Source organism: Thunnus thynnus, chromosome 19 (genome assembly GCF_963924715.1).
Source record: "Thunnus thynnus chromosome 19, fThuThy2.1, whole genome shotgun sequence".
In the NCBI taxonomy this organism is placed as follows: Eukaryota; Metazoa; Chordata; class Actinopteri; order Scombriformes; family Scombridae; genus Thunnus; species Thunnus thynnus.
Window position 1 is genome coordinate 12,327,121 of NC_089535.1, and position 27,517 is coordinate 12,354,637.

General features: G+C 41.2%; 1 protein-coding gene and 1 long non-coding RNA gene across 4 annotated transcripts; one reads left to right on the plus strand and one right to left on the minus strand.

Annotated features, from left to right (window-relative positions):
• Positions 1–1,221: 1,221 nt before the first annotated feature.
• LOC137170937 (zinc finger and BTB domain-containing protein 7C) lies at positions 1,222–21,566 on the plus strand. 3 transcript variants are annotated; one of them, XM_067574606.1, is made up of 4 exons: positions 1,222–1,418; positions 17,587–18,315; positions 18,422–19,095; positions 19,429–21,566. In XM_067574606.1, the coding sequence occupies exons 2-4, from the start codon at positions 17,614–17,616 to the stop codon at positions 20,048–20,050; spliced, it is 1,998 nt and encodes a 665-aa protein (XP_067430707.1). In that variant the 5' UTR covers positions 1,222–1,418; positions 17,587–17,613; the 3' UTR covers positions 20,051–21,566. The 3 variants fall into 3 exon arrangements, with proteins under 3 accessions (XP_067430707.1, XP_067430706.1, XP_067430708.1); XM_067574605.1 differs by lacking the exon at positions 1,222–1,418 and adding an exon at positions 10,382–11,072; XM_067574607.1 differs by lacking the exon at positions 1,222–1,418 and having other exon boundaries at positions 14,689–18,315.
• LOC137170939 (uncharacterized) lies at positions 18,179–25,583 on the minus strand. Its single transcript, XR_010924686.1, has 3 exons — positions 24,982–25,583; positions 19,966–20,058; positions 18,179–18,289 (listed from the first exon to the last, which is right to left on the minus strand). It is a non-coding gene; the product is annotated as an uncharacterized lncRNA (long non-coding RNA).
• Between the last annotated feature and the right edge of the window lie 1,934 nt (positions 25,584–27,517).

A 27,517-nucleotide genomic window follows, 5' to 3' on the forward strand; every position in this document is an offset into this window, starting at 1 on the left:
TTTATTTTAAGTAGCGTAGCAAATAACTCCAATCTAAGAAATTAATTTGTGCATCTGTTTTTTGTTGTTGTTATTTTTTTTTTTCTTTCCTGTTGATTGTCTTGTGATCCCTCAGATTCAGCTTGTGACTTTTTAGGGGATCCCGACCCCCAGGTTGGGAACAACTGGACTAGGACCTTCAGTATATACACTATGACAGTTTAGTGTGCCCTACAGGACTCTCTAGGATTCTTAATAAAAAAAGCAACAACATAAATACTGTCAGTTTGAATTTAACAAGCTTGATGAAATCTTAATAAGTCCGTTTTAAAAAGGGAAAGAAATACAGACAAGCTTTAAACACTAACACTGCTACAAGAATAAAGCAGATATTTTCATTTTTATGTTGCCTCATTTCCCAAATGTTTCTCAATCTTTTCTCTAGAGCTTGTTTGAGAATCATAAGACCCCACATTGTATTGTCTGTTGCTACTGTATCATCCAATATGACACTTTCAGCAGCATTTACATTGCTGATTACACCCTCTTATTATATTCCCATTATGCTGCATTATGGGCTTTGCAACAGCACAATGGTCCTAACTCCTTGCCAGGTACGAGCTGGTACACTGAAGCACACACCCAAATATACTCAGATACTGTCACCAACTCTCTATCACACCTCCTTTCTTCATTTCTCCCCTGATATGTCTTTTGTTCGATACCTGATATGAACCCCTCTAGCTCCTGTTTGGCACAGGCAAAGACCCACCCACTGGTTCAACCCTGCATTATATTGCTGCAACCTCTTCTCCATTTTTTTTTTTTTCCTCTACCCTTTTTTGAAATCTCAGCCAGTCATCCAGCTGCACATCAGCCTCAGTTTTTCTGTCAGTGCTTAAGTTTTGCAGCCGTTGCTCCTGGCTGGATTTTTTTCCCCCAGCTCTCCAACCTTGTCTCTGGCTCCAGACCTTCAGGCACTGGTCAGGCCAACCAACCCTCCAGTCCTAGCACCAAAGCTCAGTTAGGTTTATTCCCAGCTATAACCATACCACCCAGTCCAAGCTCGCAAGCACGTTTCAAGGCTTGGCCTGTGAGTGTGAGTGTGTGTCACTCCCCTCCCCTAAGCACAGGTGGACTTGTAGGGAACGCTGCCAAATACTTTTGGTTTAGAAGGAGGGAGGGGTGTTGGCTGAGGCTGGTGGGTGTAGCAGTTTTTGTTTTGTTGTGTTTCTTAGATAACCGTTTTGTAGAACGGTACCTTTTCACTCCCCCAAATCACTGACACACCTTCAGAGCAAATTTGAGCTTCTCGTGTCTCTATCTCACCCGCTCTCACTTTCACAAGTCTGCTGCCAGTGCGGAGACAGTGTTGAGTTTCCTGACAAGGACTGAGTGCACGAGAAAGGAACTGAAATCAAAACGTCACTTCTTAAAAGGTCAGTAACATCTCACTGTCTCTTTCATTCTCATTTCTTTTCTGTTTTTTTTAAATTTCATAGCAATACTATTCCTCATATCCTCCTCCAAAAAAGTCATAATGAGTGGTTCATAGTTTCTGTGTTGTGGCAAAATTTCAAAGCATGCAAGAGCTGTCTGCTACCTACTGAGTGCCAGAATCAACATAAAGGATGGCTGACCTTTTGTAGAATCGGGTTCCTTTGTGTTCCCATTTTAAGTTGCAAATTGCTCCACGTCTCAAAACTTTTTATAACAGGACATGCAGTTAAAAAGGGATGTCAGTTATTCTCAGAAGCTGTCCAGAAACTTTCCTGCGTGTATCTGTGTGCAACAGATGTGCACTCAGTGAAAGCCTCCCCCTTCACATAACAGCCACACACTGAGGAGGAAGCAAGTGAAAGCATGACAAAGCTGGAACACATTGAAAGACTGATATCATCTTTTCTTTTACTTGTTATTGAAGCCGCAGCGTGTATAACTACATGATGAATTATTGTGCATTATTTCTACCCCCAATATCATTTATTTTCATTTTCATCCTCACACTTCTGTCATCAAGACCAAGCGCGAGTGGTAGTAAAATTAAAATATAATGTATGGTATTTCACGTTTCTAATTGACATGGCAGTGATAAGCTAAGCGGGCAGGATGACATCTGTCCTCCAGGAATTCATCTTGAAACACACTTTCATTCTCAGATGAGACGTTTATTATCATGCGCGCAGATGTAATCTGTTTTCTTAACTCCATATTCTGTTTCTCGGCGCAACAGATGTGGGGGCAGAGGTGTGACATTCAAAATTATTTCACTCTTCCTGTCTGTGACCCCTCAATCGAATAGCGTGACTAACTGTTAACCTTTAACATAATGTTCAAAGGTGTTAATATATCACACTCACTGATCAATCAGATACTGATCTTGCGTCATTCTCTCTCCGAATCCGAGATATTATTCTGTAACTGAACCATTAGTAGAATCAATTGTGTCAGAATTTGTAATTGTGTCAAGTGTCCTACATTTTTCCTGTTAGCGAGAATGACATTGTTTTAACTGAAGAGGTTTCGGTGGTTAATGGAAACTGTTCTGTGAATGATTATACATTTAAAATTGTATATAAACTAGATGCAGTTGCTCATAAATCACTCAGTTTCTAGTTGTGGTTCGAAAATGCAAATAATCTTTAGTTGAATCACATTAATGACAAGTAATTCAGACGCAAACACATGATTGATGATTCATAAAAGATGTCTTTTACTTCAAGTGTACTCTTAACTTGCAAAACAGACGTGCTTTACCCTCAAATGTTTATTAGCCTTCATCATTAATGAAAAAAGCAAGCAGCATCTACAGTACAGAGCTCTCTTCCTGTCACAGAGGGGGTTAGATAGGGATAAAGTTAAGTACCACACCTACTCCAGTCACACACCATAACTAGAGCCTTCTGTCTGTCTTTATCTTTCTCCAGGATTATCTGAATTGAACCTGATCCATGCTGGTCTTTTGTAATAAGGCCTCTCTTACATCAGTGTGGTTAACAAATATTACCCGAGGCAGATTTCATTCATGTTTGTACAATCTCACCTATAGCATACAGGATACGATAAGCCGACATTCAACTAACTCTATAAGGAAATTGACCTTTTATTACGCACAAAAATGAATCGCATGTAAAGTACCTGATTGAGAGAAAGAGAGACTTAAGCGTAGTGGATGAATGTGTCAAGCGATTGAGAATGTGGCTTCATAATTGCAAAATGATGCAACGTGTTCATTACGAGACTGACAGAGTGAATGAGTCCACACGCCTTCTTCCCACCTGACAGTGTGTGGGCATGCCCATGTAACAGCATTTACACAGGGATACACAATCTGATTTTAACCTCCTATGACACACATGTCATCTTGTCACAGTTGTCTAAAATCAGCTTTAGTGTTTTCAAATCCTGCTCAGACAATCTCTGCCACAAAATGTCACCCAATCACCGAGGTGTCGTGAGGACATATGCGGTGTACCCTCTAAAACCCAGCTTGCATTCAGGTTGAGGGTGTTTGTGTGTCTACAATGGCCGAGTAGCCATTTGTGCGTGTTTATGTGTGCGTGCCCGCCCTCCTCCGTAGGACTGAGGTCCAGGTTTTGTTGTGTGGAGTTGGGCTGGGTGAGTAAGCCGCCCCTCACAGATGAATAGAGGATGGGAGGAGGCTTGAAGAGGCTGCCGTGGGTGGGAGGCCCGAGCCCTGCCAAAAAAGCTCCTTCTGTGGGATTTGTGTACTTTTGCGCTCCTCACGAAACACAGCGCCTGGCTCAAACGACAAAGCAGTCAGGGAGGCAGGCGCTCGCACTCCCAGAGGTCGGCTCGATCGCACCCTCTCTGCTTTTCAAGCTATATTCTTCCTTTGCATTTACAATTTCTCAATTTCCACCATTCTCCTCCTCTCCTCCTCCCTCTCTTTCGCTGCTGCTGCTGCTGCTTGTCTTCACTTTTCAGCATTTCCCGTTAACAAAGTGACTGATTATGTTCACACACTTTAACAACTAGGTCACCTGGAAGCACATCAGGCCCCAAACTAACTCTTTAGCTTCCACCTTAACACAAAGCACACAGCACAACTAAATGCCATTTGCAATATTAGAAATTAGCTTAAAACAAGATTTGCATGGCAATCCCTGCAAAAAATTAAATATTCACATCAGTACATAACATTATTTTTGAAGTATTGTTTATTTTAAAGACTTACCTAATTGCAGTGTTTTATTTGATTCTCTTTCGTATTGAGTCACCTCTGATAGCACTATATATCAGAGTGGAAATGTGTCTTGCAGCGGTTTCTATATTCCTTAGCAGGGTCACAGTCATCAGAGAAATATTTATTTGTCATACATTTCAACATCTGAAATGTCAGTGTCAGCCACAGTTTGTAATGTGGTTGTTCAACAAAGCATTTCACATACAAATTTGTGGGTGTTTCCTGAATGTTACCTAGATTATAGACAACAGGCCCCCTGTAACCACTGGCAACCCACCTTAGTGACAAATGCAAAGAGACATGATTCCCAGCTTGGCAATCAGGCAAAAAATGATGACCTTGTAAGTTAGAAAACGAAAGCTCTACTTAATGGTAAAGAGCTCGCATGTCATTCAGCATTAGGGAGTTAAATGAAGAAGAGAAGAAAGGGAGAAAAAAAAACAGAGCACAATTTCATAATGTCTAAAAGAAAGATCTGGGTTGAATAAGTGGGTCCACCCACCTGTGTGTGAGAGGCAGCGAGAGAGAAAGCAGGGCTGGATGGCAGTTTTAGAGACATGAGTGTGTGGGTTAGGCTAGCTGGCCTGCTTATGCTATCTAATCACTGGGAGAGAAAGGAGAGCAGCATGCCTTGATCCACCCACCCACCCCAGACAAACAGCAGTTAGCCTGCTAAGTACTATATGTGGTTGCCTGCAGCTCTGGGCCGTACATGAGGGAACGGAGATAAAATGTGACAGAGTCTGCAGGTAACACGCATTCAGCACAATCATGTCTCATTGTGTGCTGGGGGGAAGGATAGATGTGTCAGTCTAGAAGCTACTATGGGTCACGACTGCATGTGAAAGTGTGTGTGTGTGTGTGTGTGTGAGTGAGCGTACGCTTGTGTGTGTCATTAATGAACAAGTTGGTCCTAATCCAGTAGGTTTTCAGGTGGTAAGAAAATCGATGAGAGTTCACTGACTCATTTTTGTTTTTTTTTTAATTAGCTAAACTGGTCTTAACCTTAGGCTAATCTTTTAAAAACAAGTAGTGGATTCACTCATGAAACTGAGAAACAGGCTAGTTAACAAAAACATACATGTAGGTTCACATTTTCTTTGTCTCACCACTGTGTTGATTTCACTGCTTCTCTTTTGTCATTTGGCTGATTTCGGTGAGATACAGATTACTTACCTCTGTGATACCTGAGTGGGTGGGATGAGTTTGGGTGTGAGTCCAAGAATAGTTGACCTGCGCAACACACTTGTATATTTGTGAGCATGTGTTTGAATGTGGTCCGCCATCTCGTGCATGTGTGTGTGTGTGTGTGTGTGTGTGTGTCATGACAGGCATCTGTCTCCCCTGCCCTGCAGCCTGTCTGGTTTTAATTAGGAGGTGCCAGAGTGCCCTAGGGCTCTCCTGCTGACACACACACACACAAACATGCATACACACACACACTACCTGAGGGCAGACAGAGGCTGTCCCACCAAGGCTGGCCTCCTTCTCGTTATCACCATAAGGAGTTGTCCTCATTCACCCCACGACCCTCCCAACACACAGACGCGCTCACACACACAAATATTCACACCAAGCCAATCAAATGAACACAACACAATACAATACTGAGATACATTCAGAGGCAGAGGGAGGGTTGACTCCATGTACATTTTGTTTGCAGTTTTGGGTCCAGAATAAATTTCTATATTGTAGTGAGAACAAAAAACATCAAAAATGTCAAGAGTGGCCTTAAACATAAAGAATAATCATGTTTCATACTCGGCAAAACATCACCACAGACATTCTTGTTTTCCGTCATTGTGGTTCATGCAACATATTACAGCCGTCTGTGAAGCACTGTAACTCGCAGCTCTAAATATGCAGCTTGTGTACTTTACCTCCCTTCTGGCAAAGCTTCCAATACTGATTAGAATGTTTGAAAAAGAAGACAAAACATGAGAAAGTTAAAGCACAAACAGACAGGCCAGCAGAAAGTAAACGCCCTCACCTCATTCACCCGGATGGCATGCTCCAAGGTGAGTTCTAATGACCTCACTTGCAATGACAGATGGGTGTGTGAGTGTGTGCGAGCATGTCTGAGAGTTTGTCTTCGATTGAGCGAGGCAGAGTGAATTATTGCTTGTGTGAGTGTACAGTAGGTTTGCGCAGATTCCAGCCTCCCTTTGTGTTTGAGCAACACTGCATCTATGTGTGTGTGTGTGTGTGTGTGTGTATGTCCCTGTCCTTGGACTTCTGGAGGCAGGGGGTGTAGACTGCTGCATTGCTCTATCTCTGAACTTTGGGGGGATGACTGCCTCCCTTTCCTGCGTCTCTCCTCCACCAGGCCACACCTGGCTTTCCAGACACCAGGGTAAAGGGCACAAGCTGGGCTGGTTGTATTTGTCTGACTGTACAGTTATTAATCCAAGGAAGGGCAACTAAGTACTTCCGTAAACTCCTTTTCAATGTTATTTTTCTATGCAAACATTGCTACATCATTTTAAACCTGTTCTATACAGTGAGCTTTTCTAGTCAACAGCAATCTGAGATTTAGCTGAAACTCCACTTTGTTTTTGTTGTTAGAAGAATTGACAGAAACCATTTTAACAGTTTGAACATGTTATTTGTTAAGTAAACATTAACCAATTTTGTGGTCGATGTTGCAACTCCAATGCAATTACTGCACACTTATCAAAACAGTGTCAGAGGTGAATGCTCGGGAGCTATCAAGTCATTTTAAATTATGTCTTATTATCTAAATATGTATTATTAGCTGAATGAATGATAACGTCTATCACCGCTTTGATCCAGACTGAAAGATCACAACAATTATTGGATGGATTACTATGAAATTTTGTAGTGACATTCATGGTCCCTGTGACTTTGGTGAACCCCCAACTTTTAATGTAGCGCCACCAGCAGGTCAAAGCTTCCGCTTATCCTTTGAAATATCTCCACTTCTTTTGATGCAAAATTTTGTACAAACATTTATGGTTCTAAGAAGATGTATCATGATGACTTTGGAGATCCCCTGACATTTCCTCTAGCGCCATCATGAGGTTGACGTTTGTTGTTTTGAATGAAATTTCTCAGCAACTATCGGATGTTACACAAGCACATGCATGTTCCCATCAGGGTGAACTGTACCAACTAGCGCCATCATCAGGTCAAAATTCTTTAGTTCATGACCAAATACCTGCAAAACAATGACATTCTTGTCAGCCTCGGCTGCCATTTAGTGATAATTAGTGAATGCTAGCATGCTGGGGAACATGGTAAACGTTATACCTACGAAACATCAATACATTAGCATTGTCGTTGCAAGCATGTTAACATGCTGATGTTAGCATTTAGTGCATGGCTGTGTCTAAGTACAGCCTCACAGAGCCACAAGTGTGCTAGTCACACGTCCTGTTTTTTCTTTCCTAAATGTTCAGCTGATAACTGAACAGCTCAGTGATTTTGAAAGTAGTAACACACTATGCACAATAAACGAGAGGAGGTTTGAATATGGAATATGACTTGGGGCTTGTGGTTATGTGTGTATATGAGAATGCATACAGCCATGTGCCTGTGTAGGAAGGTGGATTATTCACACAACAGTGATAGGGTTGCTGCCTGACAGTCTAGCAGTCTGGAATCACTCAATGGAGCTTTTTACATTAAGCAAGAGAGGGTAAAAACCTTTTAGGTTTTAACGTTTTCTATGACTTAATAATATTAACAGTATTAAGTGATCAGCATCCAAGGCTAGAACGTCTTCACCTTCAGGGAACTGAATTTATAATAATGATGAGACTGTTAGTTAGTGTGTCCTTGTGTTCAACACACACATGCAACACTGATGCTCTATGATAAGTGGCTAAAGTGCTGCTGCAATTTGATGAGTTCTTACTTTTCTACGAGACGGAGAAAGATTAGATTTAAAACAAGTTTGTATTCTTATGATAGACTTCTGCTCACAGTGAGCCAAGCTGAGAACAGCATCAAAGTGTCCATGATCATCATGTAATGATGCTTCACACCCCATCCCCCCTCCAAAGTGCCAATCTGGTGCCCTGGTACGTGTATCTTGCTGGGCGCAGTAGGTGGCAGTAAACAGGTACGTTGACATGCCAGACAGACAAAACAGATGACTATTACTCAGCCCCTTGAATCCTCGTGTCTTGTGACTGTTGCACTCAGACCGAGAGACAAGACTTGTCATTTCTCGGTGTAAGCTTACACTCAGAGAGGATAGAAGGAGAGGAATGGAAAGGATCCAATGTTTAGCCTGATGATTATACAGCAGAAATATAGATTTGATCCTGAAACACCAAGATGCATTTTCTTGTTTTTCAGACAACAATAAAATTGATTTCATGTATTACAATAGCATAATCACAACATGAATCTGCCTTTCAGCCTTGCTACACTGTGATTAAATTAAACAGCCTGTTAATTGGCCCGAGACACTTGAAACTATACCATAAACTGAGCAGTGCATTTTACACAATGTGCAGTATAGCTACCCCATTAGACCACTGGTCTGTGTCAATCATGGCCTCTGACAGTTTGCAGTACAACAGCCTGCAGTTTCATTGAGTTTAGAACAAAGCAATCCACACAGGTACCACTTACAGTGTTGCTATGACGGCAGCGACGTGTTTAGAATAGATAGCCGATCCTATAGGATGGCAAATGTTGTTTTTCTGGCTGTCTGGCTGGCCTGTTAGCAGTTAGTGGCTAACCCTGTTTATATATACTAGATGCCAATGTGAGCTGGCCTCAGCTCTCACCCTCTACAAAACAGTGTAAACCACCAGGGCATGGGCTGCGGTTTGCTTTGGTCCATGTTTTCCCCAGGGGGAAGTGGGCATAGCAGTCTGATGTACACTCTGATGTCTACTTGTTTGTGTAGGTTAACTCGACACAATTTGACTGCTTTCACAGCCTGATTGTCGGTTAAGATTTATGGATGGTTAGAAATATTTTAGTAGATTGGAAGGTCCAGTAACCACTTAAAATAACAATGGCTCACTGCATATTCTACCTTTATGAATTAGATAAGCTATGATTTGCTCTTAATTGTATGTTAGATCATTAAATTTAGTTTTATCATCTGCACCACGACTTTGAATATTTTGAGGTCACACAAAAAAAGAAGTGTTTAAGAGGAAAATATATCACTCAGGCGGTGTGTGCTTCCTGCTGTAAGCGAGCTTAATTGAAAAAAAAAAAAAGTATTACAAATTATGTCATACAGGAAACCTTCCCTCACCCAATAGCTGTTTCAGATCCTATGAATGTACTATGTCATAGTAAAAAGTTTAGCCTGTCTGTGAAGGCAAAGGAAACACTCTTTCTCCCTTCATCTTCCTCTCTATATGTTTCTTGCTGTGCTACAAACACAGAAACACTTTGACCCAACGTAGGATGTGGCTTTGTAAGTCACTCTTCCTTGCCATTTAGTTTTGCTGCCATGAACTGTGTTGCTCTCTTTTTTTGCTTGCCACAAATTTTTGACGGTGAAAATCTCCCCAAAACAAGAAGCCTAACATGGTTCCTCGTCTATACATCCAATGTATATCTGATTTCTACACATTTCTGCGTAAACTTCCTCCTCCTCTACTCAGACCGAGGTGGTGGTGTGCTCACCAACTGTTCCCCTGCTTCAGCGCTTTCTGACTCAAAACAGGAGTCTAACGTTGGCCTTCTGCTCTCCGCAACCTGCTTTTTGAAACCTTGGTTACAAAAAGACGTTTTAACAAAAGAGAAAATAAGTAAGCGGTAACGTGGTATTTTAGAGCATCTGTGGTTTTAATTCTCTTTCACATGTAGTCAGCTTTTAAGCGATATTTCCTCTCAATCTAGCACCATTGACTGAATCAGTCGGTTTAATAGGATTCTGAACCCAGGGTGTGAATAAGAATTTACTGGGGCTGGGGGGGGGGAAATGCCCAGCGTGCCCAGTGTACCTTATCTCCTGTCTCTTACCCTACAGTTTCTCAAAGTTAAATTGGAATTTATTTTTTAGTGGAATTATATCAACAACAGGAAAAGAGAATAGCAGGACTCACTTTTTTTAACAGGTGTAAAAGAGAAACTAACAAGCTTTAAGTTGCAGTTGTGTTTCTGCTTGTGTATTACTACTTTTAGTCCTGTACATCTCCTCATCTCAGCTTGAGACAAACCAACAGAGGTGCACAAAATAGTTTCCCAACTTTTCTCTCTTTTTCTCTTTTCCTTTTTTTTTTTTTTTTTTTAACCCTCCCTCAGTCTCCCCAAACAACCCCTTTGAGTTTCTTTGCCCCGGTCCCTTTATACCAAAATCCACTCTAACACAACTAAAAATTCATTTTGTCTGACCTAAATCAGAGGGTGTCTGCGCCATGGGCTTATTACACAGTGCGCTTAAACTTGTGTTGTGGAGGAGGATGGGGTATTATTATCTTCCAGCTACCCACCCTGCTATAAAAACTAGTGGTGTGACATCTCCACAGCGCAGTGCTGCTGCCCTCCCTCCCTTCCTCTCACTCTCTAGCTCGTCCTACATGAGCCACACACAACAGTGAGCCTGACTCTAAACTCCACACTAGCCACTCTGCTACACAGACAGACCCAAGAATCACACTCTGCTCTCCTCTGCTGCTCTGCTTTTGCTTCCCTCCACTGGATATTCCACTCTGGGTGTTTTTTATTTTTTATTTTTATTTTTTATTTTTGTGAATGGGCATCCGTGGCCAGTGTGAGGAGCTTGTGAATGGACTGACTGCCTTAGCTGACTGATTGACAGACTGGCAAAGAGAGAGGCAGCTGTGTTTCCATTAAAAAAGGGCAATGCTGAGAGGTCAAGCAAGGATCCACAGAGCCTCTTGGTAGTCTGGAAATACAAAGACACGTGAGGGGAATCGAGAAACTGAAGGTACGGTAGGTGATGGTTGCTGAAAGCTGTGGAATGCAGGGGAACGTATCAAGACATGTGTGAATTTATGTGGATGCCAGAGTTTTGGAACATGCACATGGGTGTGTGTCTGTTCGTATATGTCCGTAATAATTTGTCACAGTGTTTCAGAGTGTGTTTGTGTGAGAACAAGCTCGCACTTGTGCGTTATGTTACAGTGTGCACACGTGCATCAGTTAGTGTACCTATTTATGTGAGGCTTAGCCTACTGCTTTAGATCATAAAGGCCTGACAAGGTGCAAACAGGTCAATAAAGTCACTCAATGACTCGTGTAATTATTTAGCTTGTGGTGTAAATATTGTGCTATAAAACGCTGGAAATAGCACGAGCGTTTATAGCATCACAGCACATCTTGGAAATGTTAAACATAGTAGTTTTAGTAGACTTAAGTATGTGTTTTGTCTCCAACAGTAATTACACATTTCAGTTTTTGATATTCCATATCTATATGTCACTCTCCTTTAATTCCAGGAGAAATGCTCAGGTAATTCAAAAAAAGTTAAAGGGGACATTTGGGAGTGTGGAGAAAAAAAAATTAAAAAACATGTTGTGGATTTAAGGCTGAGCTGTAAATTATTGTTTACAAGCAGCTTGTTGTCAGTCAGCTTATAGACCTCTTACCTCATGTAGTTACTAAATACCATGACCAATATTACAATTATATTTGTTTACCAGTTGTTTTTTATTCAGGCATTGCGATGTGTTTGTGCTCATGGCATTATTATTTATTCAAATGATTCACACAAATACATTTTTAAAAAAATGAAAAGAAAAAAAACCTAAAAATGCAGTATACCTGAATATGAAATAAAATACAGAGAATCTATCTACATGTAAAAATGTAACATAGAATCAGTGTATACTCTGTACTGTATTGTGCTGCTGATTTATCAAACAGTGGAACATTTATCTAGTCCTTTTATAAGAGTGGATGTGGTTACACACCCACTCAACAGACTCAAAAATAGCGACAGGTAATTTAATATAGATCACTGTCATACCAATGACATGTTTGCTTAATCACATATTGTAACTCTGATTATATCTCATTAGCTCCAGTCAGTACACCTGCTAGTGTGTAATAACTTTTGTTCTTCAAGGCAGAGTGCCCAGAAACTTTTACGTATTTGTTTTTTAATTATTTAAAATATATTATGGTAGCGAGTGGACCCTTTCTTTAAGGGCGCCATTTGTGGATGTTAGGAGAATTCAAATAAAGAAGCCTAGCAGCAATTTAATGGAGGCTAAATGATAAAACCGCAAAACACTCCTGCTTCAATGAGAAAAGGATGCTTTCTAATTTTACATTGTATCATCCTCGCCTCACTTGTGGTACTGAATACAACCTTCCTCTGTTCAATTGGTGGTCTTTATTCAGAGAAAAACAAAGACACAGAAAAAAAAAAAAGAAATAATCTGTCCTTTGTTTCACAGCGAAGGGTCTGGAAGCAACATTCTTAATCACTGAAGTGATATTCAGCAGTGAACCGTAAACTTTTGTTTACTTTGGGGTGAGAGAGATAATGGTGTGTAGCTGTGGGCCCCCCTGAAGGCTCAAGAGATGACACTTAGCGCAAAAAGGCTCTTGAAGGGGCAAAGTGGGTTAAATTGGCCTCCAGAGCTCTTAAGACCAGTCCAGTGTTTACTTATCATACTTCTAATAAATACAAATTCCACAGTAATTAAAGGCATAAATCAATGACCAGTTGCTAAAGTAATCTTAATGAATAATTAAATATAACAGTGAGTTGGTACACCTCTGTTGTTTAAAGAGTGGTTTGTTTTGCAAGATTTGCAGAAATTTGTTGAACTTGTGGGCTTATTTTCTACCAAAATGGTAATAATATTTATTTTAAGTCTTTCTATACTTACATTAAAAATGTATATGGCTGCACACTCATTTCCTTAAACCCTATTTGTTGTGCAGTGCAAATGTGGTATGAATGTGCACCAAACTCTGTAAAGTCCACATAAATAAGTTCCAAACAAGCCTCAACTTGTGCAGTTAAATGCTCACTTTTGGCTCTGACATTTCATCATTACTACACAGATAAATACACAATCCATGTTGTCTAAGCGGCATTATTATGTCCTGCTCACCACTGGAAGTGACAGCAATTAAGATAAAAATGTAAAACTCTCCCTATGCGACCTATAAGCTCCAGACAATCGTGCTCCATACATGAACTGCAGGCACTCATTTAAAAACGCCAACTGAGGAAGAGTCTCCTAGAGAAACAGGTGCACCGGTGTTACACTGGTGATAATGGACTAGCCTACACAGTAGGTCAAATGAATGTCTTCTCTTAATGAGGGGGTGAATTTTGGTTGTCAATACTATAAATTATTGGCCATGCAATTGTCCATCTGTGACAGTTGTTTAGCAGTTGTTTGCTATGGGCAGTTGGTGACAAGGGAAAACTTTGGCTGCTGGTGATTTAGCATGTGGGTCAGGTGGATGCACTGGCCTGACAGGGATAAACTAGGCTTTAGCTGTTGTAGCTTACAGGCCAAATGAGTGTCTGCCTGTGACAAGGGTTGAGATGGACATTAGCTGCTGATTTGTGGCCTGAGCGGTCAGGGATGGGGACAAGTTAGCTGCTCTACTCTGGACATAATGATGATACAGCTGCAACAGGGGGAAGAGGAACGAGAAAGGAAGAGGAGGAGGAGAAGAAGAAGAAGGAGGATGAGGAGAATGATTAGGAGGAGGAGGAGGAGGTGGTGGTGGTGGTGGTCAGAGCCCGGAAAGCAGATGAAGTTCTTGGGAGGAAGACGACATTGAATGGAGGTGACACATAATTTGGGGTGGGAGTGCTGAGTTGAAAGTGTTAGTGACTAAGTGAAGCATGAGAGGAGACGTGGCCGGTACAGGCAGCCGGAAGGAGAGACAGAAAGAAAGGCAAGACTGTACATTAGAGGTCAGTTTGATAATTGAGTTGATACTGCTGTCAGTGTGAAGCAGTATGATGCTTGTGTGATAAACAGAAGTAGATGCTACAGCTGATGACTGCAACAAAATATGACTTTCACTATTTATTTTTTTTCAGTACTGGCAGGTTGTTACAGGCTGACAACCATTTATTGGGTCCATAAAAAAAACTTTCTCTTTCCATGACTCTGCTTGGAGAGTACGATGGAGCGAAATGACTTGAACAGTAATTATCAGAGCCCTTTCACAAGGCGTCCCCACCCTGGCTGCTCTTGTGGGTCGGGGGTGGAGGTGGGGGGGTGGGGGGGGGGGCGTGGTGGGGGGTGTAAAGGGTTAAGGCTGTTTGGCTGATGAAATGTCGCTCCAGGACCTTGTGGTGGGAAAGCTGTGCCCTCCTCCCCTCCCTGTCTATGTGGCACATCCTCTTTAGATCCTCTCCACATTGTAATTAGGGGCCGGCCGCTAAGAGCTAGCGCTAGCTAGTGGCAGGCAAACAGTGGGAACAGAGGGGAGTGGTGCTCGCTGGGGCACCAAGAGAACAAACAGCAACAGCAGCACGTGGCCCATAGTTCCAAGAGTGGGTGGGATGGATCGAGAGCAAACGAATGACAGTGGGTTCGCCAAGCCCTCCCAGTCAGACTTGCTCTCTTTCTCTCCCTCTTATCCACTCGGTGTTGTGCCAAGCTCTGCACTATTGTTTGCCTTGGCAGGCTGTTACAGGGAGGGGCCCCTCCACTGGTGTTTGTGCAACCTGTTAGGGAACTTTTAGGGCCATCTGATCTCTCCCTTACTCTCTCACTGGAGATTCTCTCACCTTTTACCCAGGCTATTACTTTTATGAATGTTGTACATGTGGTGTGAAATATAATAGAAAAAGGATATCGTTCTATTCTTTATGGGAGCAACATCAATCTTCAGAGGACACAACAGAATCAATGGCAGAAGTTTTAATGTAGTGTCTGTTACCTGTGCTCTGAGTTCATTCTACACTGTGAGACTTGAAATTGAATACAGAGAGAATTTTTTTTTTCCCTTTCATTCATTATTTTTATTTTAAATACACTATCTCATCACTTGGCCTGGACACTGACACTCTGTTGCTCTTTTGTTCCAGTTTTCCCACCGAGGTAGCTGCGTGGGTCTGTGGGCCTATATCCCATAGCACCACCCCCTCTATAGACATTTTAATTATGTCCACACTGTATCAATAGCATGAACATAGCAACAGTTACCTAGCAACAAGATCGACAAGAATAAACTACATGTAAGATTGGTATCCAAGTTATATACCTGCAGGTGAACTATGGGATTTTCTGAAATAGTTTTTTTTTTTTTCTCCCTCCTCTGGTGTGATCCGCTGCAGCACCAACGAGAAAATGAGACACTCAGGGTGTGTGTGTGTGTGTGTGTGTATATGTATGAGTCTGTGTGGCTTCGGTCCTGGCCCATTTAGAGCCAGTCAACAATGCAGCTGTGGTGAACGGGGCTGCTTCAAAGTATTTTTCTACACATGCCTCCAGTGACCACCGAGTGTAGACGGCTAAGTTTAAGCTCTATTCATAGATGTGAATGAATGAGCAGACTGCCAGAGGAAGTTTTGTCACTGTAACTGTAAACAACAGCACAGTGAATCAACAGGTAGGAACTCAGGAAGCTGTGGAATGAAGATTTTAAGAAAACCACCAAGTGAGCAGAGATTTGCTCTATCGAGCTGTTCGTCACAGTGCTGTAATCAAATGAGTGTAGGGGGAATAGACTGCACACTAAGCATTTTGACAGGATACAGTAGGCCTATCGAGTGCACAATCTGACCTCTTTTGTCGTTCTCTTCATTTCTCACCACATCCCAATCACACACTGTATTGTTCAAATGAAAGTATCAGCTTACTTCATGCATGTATCTTGTAAAAAAAGAGATGGACAATTCTCATTTTCTTTATCATTAAATCTCATTGTGTGTTTGAGTGTAAAACAGGGGCAAAAAAAAAAAAATCTAAAAAAGCCAAACAGTCTTATTCATGTTATCAAGATGATGGGTTTCCCTAACTCACACAGTTGCAACACGTTCCAACAAGAAATCGTGATAGCACATTCAAAAATAAATATTACCCGATGTGATGTTTGCTCAAAATGAGACATGCTGTATTTACCACTTGTTGCCTTTGCTGCACAGATGGCACACAAACAAGCATGCCTACAGTATATTTTCATAAAGCGAGTTTGTCGCTCATTGTGTTAACAATATCAGCTTCAGTGAAGAGCCTCCTCGTATTCAAATATCACATTTTTTAAAGTCCTTCATCTAATGAATGGATGCTGCTTTACTGTCCGTGACACTCACATTTCAAAATGAGGTACAGGTGTGAGAACGAGGCACCAGACAAGAAACACTTGTCGCTCTTTTTGCTCGCTTTAAATCAGTGCTTTGTGACCCAGTTTCATTATTTACTTTAACATGCCCTCATCAGCTTCGTAATGGCACTTCCTCCTCAGTATAATCAGTCGCAGGTGCTGCTGCATCCCTCTAAAACTCAAGTGGAGTTTATGATACTGACCTTTCGACTGTTGAGGGAGCAAGACACCAAATATTGTATAGACTTACATTAAGAAAAGTATTATTCACTGCTGTGTGTCATAGTGAAGAACACGTAATGAGACAAATGATTAAATGCCAACAGGAAATCAAACAGGGCTTGTTGAAATTAATCAGTTTTCTTATCATGTGTTACATTCAGAGGTAAGCACCTGCTTTCCTGAAAGATAAACCCCTGATGATACAGAAGGTCATTCTAACAAATTTTATCACATATTTCCAGAATCCTCAAAGATTGTTTTCACCATCTGAAATCAAAAAAATATTCAGTCCGCTGCACAATAAAAATAATTATTGACCTGTTCCCCAAGTTACAACTCTTGATCTGTACAAACCAATGTTTTATTATCAGTTATATTATCTTATATTAGCGTTATTTCCTGTTATTTTACATTTTCACACATAATCACTCCTTTTTGTTTTCTTGTGTCATACAAAATGAACAAGGAAATATATAGTATGTCACTTCACTTTATTGAATTAAATCAACTTTTTTTTTATGTGCAGCAGACTATTTTATGGATAGAAGAGTGTCTAAGGTTTATGAAAATACCTTCAAAACTGCGTTAAGAAGGGCACAATGGTGGCCTAGGGGTTAAGTTACTGACCCTGAAACACATCCCTGGTTTGCGTTCAGCCTGAAAACTTGAACTCCTGTCTTTCTCTGTCCTAATTTTTGTTAATCTCTACTCTCTACTCTCTGCTTTAAAATGCCTTTAAAATGGCTTTTTATAAACTGCGGTTGTTAAATGGGTTTAATGAGTCTCTGTCATTTTTCATAAAAACAAACTCTGCCAGATGTGATGATAACAGGAAGTATAGGTATAATAATAAAAGACTCAGTAAATCAGTAAATCAGTAAAAGGAAAATATATAATGATGTCTTTTTAAGGTTGACCTTTTTATTTAACTGTCACTAAACAGTTCATTTTTATTGCCTTCTATCTAGATAACCAAGAGAGGCAGAGAGCGGAGAATGGTTCATCACAGAGAGGAGGACCTGATTGGGATTCCCTTCCCCAATCACAGCAGCGACGTCCTCTGCAGCCTCAATGAGCAGCGTCGTGATGGCCTGCTCTGCGATGTCATCCTCATCGTCCGTGACCAGGAGTACCGGACCCACCGCTCCGTTCTGGCCGCCTGCAGCCAGTACTTCAAGAAGCTCTTCACAGTGGCCACCACTGACGGCGGCCGTCATCACACGGCGGCCGTGTATGAAATTGACTTTGTCGCTCCGGAGTGTCTCACAGCCATTCTGGAGTTTGCCTACACTTCTACTCTGACGGTGACGGCGTCTAACGTCAAAGAGATCCTGAACGCCGCTCAGATGCTGGAGATTCCCTGCATCATCAACGTCTGCCTGGAGATCATGGACAGCGGGGGTGGTGGCGGTGGGGGGAGAGAGGAGGAAGGGGAAGAGGACGAGGAGGAGGAAGAGGAAGACGAGGAGGAGGAAGAAGAGGAGGAGGAAGAGGAGGAGGACGTGGGTTCGAGGAAAGATGAGCAGGAGGAGGACAATGTCAGCGAGAGGTCGCTGCAGTCGTCGGAAAGCAGGGGGGAGCAGACGCCTCTGGGGACGGAGGACTCGCCGCCTCCCAGCACCTCCACGTACCACCAGCAGTTTGATCTGCACAGAGAGTCCCAGTCGCAGTCTCCAGACAACATGAGAGGAAAACAGGTATAGTTCATTAGACATTTTGTTATTTGTGCTCTTTGTATTTTCAAGGCAAAAAGGAAGACTACTCCTAGGTTTGAAAAGGTCATAATGTCATCTTGTGTTGCAGGAGAGTATGGAGAGTCGGGCTTTGAAGGATTTCTCCATCGAGTCTCTCCTCCAGGAGGGGCTGTACCCCCGTATGTCAACACTGGACAGGAGGGCCAACTTCTCTCCCCTCCTCCCAGGCTTCTACCCCTCTATGTGGGCTGCCGAGTTCCCGGCCTTCCCGCAACAGCTCCTGGACCCCAACCATCACCAGCATCCCCACACAGGAGCCTCACCGCAAACCAGGCTCCTCCATGCCTTTCCAACACCCGCACCGCTCGAGGCCTCCAGGCCCCTCGACCTAGCTGTGAAAAGAGAGATCATAAAGGAGGAGCTGAAAGAGGAAGTCCCGCCCAGCCTGCTCCACGGTGACTTCCTGAAGGAGTTTGTCAGCTCGGGGCTGGGTAGCACCATGAACGCTGGGTCAGTGCCATCAGAGGGTCACCCTCTGGGTCCGATTAAGGATGAAGCTGACTTCCGGTCGTACCTGAGCTTCCTGAGCTCCGCATCCCACCTGGGGGCACTGTTCCCTCCCTGGCAGCTGGAGGAAGAGAGGAAGATGAAGCCCAAAGCATCGCAGCAGTGTCCAATCTGCAACAAGGTCATCCAAGGGGCTGGGAAACTGCCGCGACACATGAGGACGCATACGGGAGAGAAACCGTACATGTGCACTATCTGTGAAGTACGGTTCACCAGGTATGTGAAGCAACACTTCTTATCACACCATTTATACTTTGTACAAATGTTTAATATCAATAAACCACACAGAGATCATCTTGAGATCTTCGTTTTTCTGTGTGTTTTCACTACAAAGAAACAGGTTGTGTGAAACAGCAAGGTTAACGGAAAAATACCCCATGCTCTCATGACTGAGGTTAATCTGTTTTCACCTCATCTGAATATCAAAGAGCTTTAAGTGGAAAGCCCCTCCGCTCTGCATTAGTGATATCTCACTCACTTACATCCTCCTTCTTTGGCACATTTTCCACCCACAACATTTGAAAACATGTGGTTTTGTTCCTTCCCCAGACAAGACAAACTCAAGATCCACATGAGGAAGCACACAGGTGAGCGCCCCTACATCTGCCTCCACTGCAACTCAAAGTTTGTCCACAACTACGACCTGAAGAACCACCTGCGTATCCATACGGGCGTCCGTCCGTACCAGTGTGAGCACTGCTACAAAAGTTTCACACGGTCTGACCACCTACATCGACACATCAAGAGGCAGAGCTGCCGCATCTCCCGTCCCCGGCGGGGACGAAAGCCAGCTGCTTGGCGGTCGACACCCACTAGCAACTTCCTGTGCCCCCCACCTGCTGCTACTAACCGGTTTGAGGAGAACGGGTTAAGCTCTGCATACCAGGGAGTCAAGAGTCACGGACTTGGGGAGATGCTCGGCCTCGGTAACAGGGGTGTGGGATTTAAGAGCGTGGACGGTGTGGGCAGGGAGGGCAGGGAGGAACGGCGAGCAGAGGGGAAGCACGTCGCAGAGGAGGAGAAGACAGCAGCAGGGAGGCAGAGGGGAGTGTTTGCCTTCGCCCTCGCTGGAGAAGAAGTGCTTACCCACTCTCCATTTTATGCTGCAACCTCTGACCCCTGGACCATGAGACTGGAGTGTGCTCCACCCATCCCTGAGCCAGCCAAATGAATTCTGGCCTATAGAGATAGAGAGAGAGAGAGAGAGAAAGACAAGACAAGAAAGAAAGTCTCTTTAATCTCTGTGTCTGTTCTGCTCTAGGAAGCTAAAGCACCTTTTTAAAAAGTGAAAGAGTGAGATCAATGAACCTTTTGAAGCCTGCTGATGTGGCAGCAATGACACAGACTTTTTTGGGGGGGCGGGGACAGTCCAATTAAATAATTTCACAGATTTCATAATAAATAATTATTTCTGCCCTGTGAATGTTTACAAATACTTTGATAGCATTTAAGTAAGAGGAGACACTGCTAATGAGGAAAACATATCTGAATGCTGTTATATATATATTATTTGCATTATTTATCTACAAGGTAAATACTATTAATTCAAACTCCACTATGCCCTCTGAAGCAAGACGAGATGAGGCTTTTATACTAAAAAGTTTTAATATGCAAGAAGACATAAATCTACATCCAGAACATTGTAATTGATACATTTTTTAAATTAGTGACTATGATGAATGTAAAACACGTGATTACATGTACAAACCCAATCAAAAAATGTTTGGTATTGTAACATAAACATTTCAGTCTCATAATGAAGTGGAGACAAATTAATTAAATTAAATAAATAAGCCTTCATTCAAACAATTCACAGTGAGTTTAATTTTGGATAGCTGTGTTTAAGTGTTAAAAAGATGGATCAGTACTATAAAAAAACATTAAAAATGGTTTGAATTAGAGCAGGACGTAGTCTGGCACATGTCCTGGATATATGTGGTTATTTAATAATATTCCAAAACAAAAGGAACCCACTTGAAGTTTAAAAAAATCAGGATATTTTATAATGTATAATTATCCTTCCACTGCCTTGTTCTGATTTAAGCTCCTTGTCTGCACTATTGTAAATAGAAAAACTTTTGGCCATGGTGGTGTTAATTACGGTTGCGTTGCTGATGATGTAAAAACAACAAAAAAACATATATTGCTCTTAAAAAGACTTTGAGGCATCCATCCAAAGATGTGTACTTTGATATTTCACAGACTTGAATAAGACTTGTTTTAATGTTTATGTGTCTTCAGAGGATGTATATTTCTGACTAATCAACTGCCGCTTCAGCTTTGTGCTTGTGTTTTTCGGCTGCAACAAATCAAGAGGGTTTCGGCCCCATTTTTCATATAATGTTCATCTCTGATTTGTGTATAAAGAAGTTCAAAAATTATTTGAATTGAAATGGGAAAGTATTTTCTTGCTATTTATGCGTATTTAAATGAATGAGCCTTGGCTATATTTTGCAAATCTGTTTTATAAAGACACTAAATGTTGAACTTCGTTTTGGTCTGGGAGTATTATTTCCTTAAAATTACTAGTGTATGTGTGTACGTGTGTGTATGTGTGTGTGTGATCTTATCCTTCTACCTTTGTGAGGACCAATTTGAGTTTTGGACCTTGATAATGACGACATTTTTGCAAAGTGAGGTTGTGATGGTTAGAGTTAGGAGAAACAAAATAAAATTATGTCAGTAAAGGTCCTTGCCAGTAGTGTGTGTTTGAATATCAGCCTTTATTATCAACATAGTAGATAGACCGAAAATTATTTGATATTTGAAAACTAGAAATTTGATTTTCAGTTTTCTTTACAGTTTGGACAAAGTGACAGTGGTGTGTAATAAATATAAAGTGGGTTTTGTGTAAAGATCTGCATTTAATCACTTTCCTTAGATAATTTTCTTACATTTTTGCATTTTGTGTAAAACTAATGCTTCCTCTGCAAAGCGTTTTAGTGGTAAATGAACTGGTAGGTAATATTACTAATTGGGTTACTTTCTTATTTTTGTTGTAGCTCACGTCAATCCCAGGGTAATTCATATTTTTACTTTATCTAATGTTTGTTTTTATAGGGACACGTATATAGCATGGACCATGGGCCAACAAAGCTAGCTTGCGGTCTTTTTAGTACAAAATTCCCTCTTTGTGTTTACACACAGTGTTTCTGTGCCGAGTTGCAGTGGAGGGATAGTAGTAGATAACAGAATTTTGTACTAAAAAGACAGTAACTTTGGAAGATATCCACTTGATTTGACTAACTCAAACTGTTGAAGCACAAGAAGAAGAAGAAACCTCTCACAGCCAGTATGAACGGAAGAAATTATTGCATCAAGCAAAGCCTGTTTCAGTGTTCATATGGACACGTGGTTATTATTTTAAGACAGACAGAAAAAATGTGTACCTATCCTTTAAAAGCTCAACTTTCCAATTTGAGTTCTGTGCTCAATGAGTTCCACATATTGATTGCACAAACAGAGAAAGACATCTGTCCAAATGAGTCACATACTGTAGATGCCAGAAACCCTGAGAGGTATAGTTATGCCACTGAGCATGCAGCAAGATAAGTATATATATATAGTAGATGTTATCAGCTTCCTATCCTAAATATTAACTGCATGATTATCTTAAGAAGCTTGATTGTTGTTCTGTAAAGTCTTCTTATGTCCAAGAAGCTAACCTACACGATAACTTAATGTCTATATTAGCATAAAAAGGTGAGTAAAATTAGTTTTATAAAGTAAATGAGTGCATTAAAGAGGGCACTCAACACTACCAGCCACTACCTTGTATATTGTTCGTAACCACATGAATAAGACCACAGAACTGGAGACTGATAGGTTGTATTTACTGCGATGTTGGTGCAGCGGAGGCCAACACTGACTTTGTGTCTTACACTATGTATGAAGTATTATTCTTGTCATTAATGAGGTTGTAGAAGATTTCATTCACCATGATGGAGGATGAGGGAGACAGACAGACAGCTAAGCAGACAAGGAGAACCTAGCTGTGATTGATTAACGTCACATCTTATTTGATAAATGTGTCTGAATAAATAAAATATAACAGATGATCAAAACCTCTAAACACTGAAACCTTTTAAGATAAATCCACTCTGGTCTTTTAGTGAGTTCACAGTGAGTCATAGGATGAAAAGATTCAAACCAACAATATACGTGAGCTATAAATATCATTTCAATACTGATACATTTAAGTAATGACTTAATAAGGTTATTAAGGGGAATTTAAGATGTTTTTCTTTCTCCCACAGAAAGGTGTACAACAAATAAGGCTTTACATTAATAATATTTTAAACAACCTGCACAATAATGTGGTTTAAAGAGGTGGTATCAATAATTGATATTTACAATAGTGATGATCATGCTGCTGAGACTCATTCAGTCTGCCAAGCAAGTCTTTACAGCCAGAGCATTCACAGAGGTGTAGTTATGACATTGACTGAGAGTTTATTGATACTCTACAGTAAACGCATGATTACCGCAAAGAAGGTGAAATTACTTTTTCCAAAGTTTTGGTTTCATCACTCAACTCTTTTTCATGTGTTTAAATGCTAATTTCATTGGTTTTGACTCATGTAGTACTTGTCTGTTTCTCCGCCCTGACCTCTAGTGGAAAACAAGTGGTACTGTAACCAACCCTGTTTGTACTTCATATTAAAAAAAAGAATATGTATGTTTATCTAAATTGATATACCATGTGACACTTAATATGTAGTGAATGAATGTCTAAAATTGATGTTGAAGTGGCTCAAATCAATGTCTGAATATAAGATGGACATATTAGAAATGCTTCCACCTTAATAATATGACTTTATCCCTCTGGGGGGCACTATAGAGTTAAGATTGATCTCTACAGCAGCAAGTCAAAAAATAATTTGACTTCAGTGACTCCTTTACAGTGAAATATACGGTTCAAATTAGTTTAAAAGCTAATGACTAACTACACATTAATAAGCACCATCATAAATTAGTCATAAAAATATATTTTATATTCAGTGGAAGAGGTTTTCCTTCTTCTAAAAACACCTGGTGAAATAATAGCAAGATAAAATGAAGACATAGACTAAAGACACTGCGGTGGAATCATTTTATGGGACACACGTAGAGTGCAAACCACATCCTTCATGTGGGGCAGAAAAGGTCTGCAGCAGCTGCTTCCTGGTGGTTCATTTAATTTTCCGCAAAGGGTTCACTGATGTGATGAGTTGTTGTGATAAACTGTGCACCTACTCAGTAATGGAGTGACAATGACTCACAGAATGTCACAGGAAGTAATTAAATAAAGAAAAGCTTTGCAGGAGTTACTCTTATCTTTACGCATCTGTTCTTATTTTTGTCACTGTCAGTCTTATCTGGTTGCAAAGATCTTAATATAAAGTACTTTGCATATTGAAGAGAACTTATCTTTCAGGTTAATCAAAAAAAAAAAAAAAAGGGCAGAAAAAAAATTGATCAGAGTTTGAGGATTAAGTTTCAGTAACAAGCAATAATTCTCATTCAGTTCAGTAAAAAAGTAGCTCATGACACAATCCCAGCAAAATAGATCCGGATGACATACAGCATGTGACATGCAAATATTATCAAGTAACATTATCAAACTTGCCTAAAGCGGTTCTAATCAATATTTGTATATTAACAATGGGTCAGAGGACCATGTGTAATGTGAAAGTTGTCCCTTAAACTAATGAACCTACAGAGAATTCTCATCTTTTTGTGCCTTTCAAACTGATGAGAACATATGATTACATCTTGTGCATGCTGGCCCACTGTCACACTGCTGGGACATTGTTGATGTCATTAGTAACACCTGTGTTTGTCTGCCGTGAGAAAAGCTTGCTGTTTTGATTTTACAGGCTGCAACTTAACAGTTTTGGTTCCCTTTCACCAGTGGCAACCACTGCGAGGACATATTTTCAGTAAAAACAAAAAGCTGTGATAAACACGCGATACACAACCTGCCCAGCACCAAATAGTAGATAAACAAAGTTAACTGTCACATGTGTGCAGAACGAGGCAAAAGGGAACTAAATGCGACACCAAGGTAGGGCAGGTAAATGAAAAGCACTTAAATAAATCAATATCTAAAGACAGGCTTACAGATCGGTAACAGGAAGGCAGTCCAAACAGGCACCAGGTCCAGAGGGCAAGGCAGGCAGGCACGTCAAAAACTACAGAATACAGACAGAACAGGTGATCAGGATTAGAATACAGGTAACAGGATGAGATGGCTCGAATGCAAAGGCACGTGGCAACAGTGGTGAACCTGCAGGAGGAAATGTATGGCAGAGGACTGGTATATATGCTACTGCTGCTGATGGGATAGTGAGCAGCAGGTGAGGATAATGAGGGAGTGGCAACAGGTGAGCAGGCCTGGAGAGGGAATCAGGTGAGAAAGTCCGGCATCTGGTGGACAGGCGAAGAATGGCAGGAATGAAAAATTCAATAAATAATGCAGGGGGGAAGTGAAAAGAGGCTGGAGACAGGACAAAGGGGCAGACTGAGCAAAATGAATGAGAAAGACAATAGTCATGACAGTTAGCAACAGTTACCCTCAGGAGTTAAAACAGAGTGAATATTGGAATTACATTCATCAGGTCATGCCCCTAAATAGATGACAAATGCTGACAGGATATGCTATTTAGACTTTCCTCTCTACACTTGAATATGAATTTTGAAGATTTGATCATTGAGGATAGATACAAAACATATATCACACATTATATGTGTTTTAACCTTAAAAAAGTCAGGTGTCAGGAACCAGGGGTGTACTGGGAAAGAAATTCGGCCCTGGACTTACCCGCTGGGACTGGCCCGGGGAGTGTATACATGTCCAGTATATAACTTGGTTGTGATTGGCCAGTGAACTCAGCCCCAGAACATGAACACAGCACGCTCTCAAGCACACCCCGAATTCAAAGCACACAGAGAGAGCCGGTAAAGAGACAGACAGGGCCGGTATAACCTTTATGGATTTTTTTAACGGTCCAGTACACCACTGAACTTAAGTGTTACTATCCAACCACACACACACTCTTGTTGAAAATAAAATGGTGTTTCATCTCAGCCGTCAGTTAGAGTGTGAGACAAGCACACAATTTTCGGTTTGTTTGTACATTTGCACCAAGCAGACAAAGTGTTAAATACGTATGTGTGTGTGTGTGTACACACGACTTCCTGAACCTCAACCCTCCTGAGGTGTGACTTCCTGACTTTTTCACCTGCAGTCCTTTCTGGGTTCCTCTCTCTGTTACTACTTACGTAGTCACCCCCCTGATGATCCTCAAGGCCCACTGTTGGTACACACAGAGTGGTCCTTGCCGTGTCGTGTCTGGTTTTGTGTGTGCGTGTGTACTTTCACACACAAAGGAATGCCTGCAGCATTTCTAATGGGACATCCTCTGAGGAAGCAGTAAGACAATGCAAGTACACAATGCAGCTAAAAGTAAGACCACAGGGGCTGTTGGAGGTAACGCAGTCTGATGTTCTCTGTGGGGTTTCTGGGGGTCCGATGAGGAAACAGCTTCAAAACAAAAGGCCTTGCAAAAGCAACAATTCTTCTGTGACAATATCTCAAATACAAAGAACAATATGCATGACATAATTAGAAAGCATTTTGCGCTGAACAAACCTGTAATAAACATATAGCAACAGGCTCATGACAGATGTCATATTTGACAAAAAGCTACACATGGCTAATTTCTTGCTATAAGTGATTATTTGTCTACTCAGTGGCAGCTGTGCTGAGCTGTAAACACAGCACTGACATATTATCACCTTGGAAAGTTGACATGATATGTGTTTGCAAACACATCCTGTAGATGTGATGCAACCTTGTCATTCATTTGAAATCTGTGAAAATGTAAATTAAATATTCATTCTCCTTTTAGCTCTGATGAGTGAACTCATGAGAAACATATCTAGCTCTTCAGCTGCTCAGTGCTCCATTATGTTCACCAGCCATTCACTAACTTTGTCTGTTGTTTAGTGCTGAGCAGGTAGTGTAGAGTGGAGTGAAGTAGTGTGCTGTAAAACCCTAACAACAGAGCTAAAAGATGCTAAAACACTACATAAAGCTAAGGGGAACTGCAGAGTTGGGTAATAATTCTCTGAGTTCATCATTACAAGCGACCTATTTCACATTACACATAGTGATTTGATCAGTTGTTAATATAAAAACATTTGTTTTCATCCAGTTTTCTAAAGTTTTAATATCATGCGTTCCTTTGTCCTTATTTTGCTCAAAATGACTGGGAGGGTAAGCAGAGTCATTTTTTATTTATAGTGTTGTAATGTGGTGTTACCCAAAGCAACTTCTCCACAGCTATTTCAAAAAAAAGAAAAGATCATTACAGTAAGTCCTAAATTCACAGTAAAGACTCTCCTCCCAGTCATTGTGCCCAGAACGTTTCAAGAATTGCATGTCTGCAGTGGATCACATAGGACAGCAGCAATTATTTTTTATCATCAATTAACTAGGTGACGTGGACCCCAGGAAGCTGTGCTTTAGGGCACAGCTAATGAAGATGCTAACAAATAAACATATTAACAATAAACAGATGTCTTCAGATGTCTTGTTAAGTCTGACCAACAGTCCAAAGTCCAAACCTCAACTATATAAAACAGAAAAAGCAGA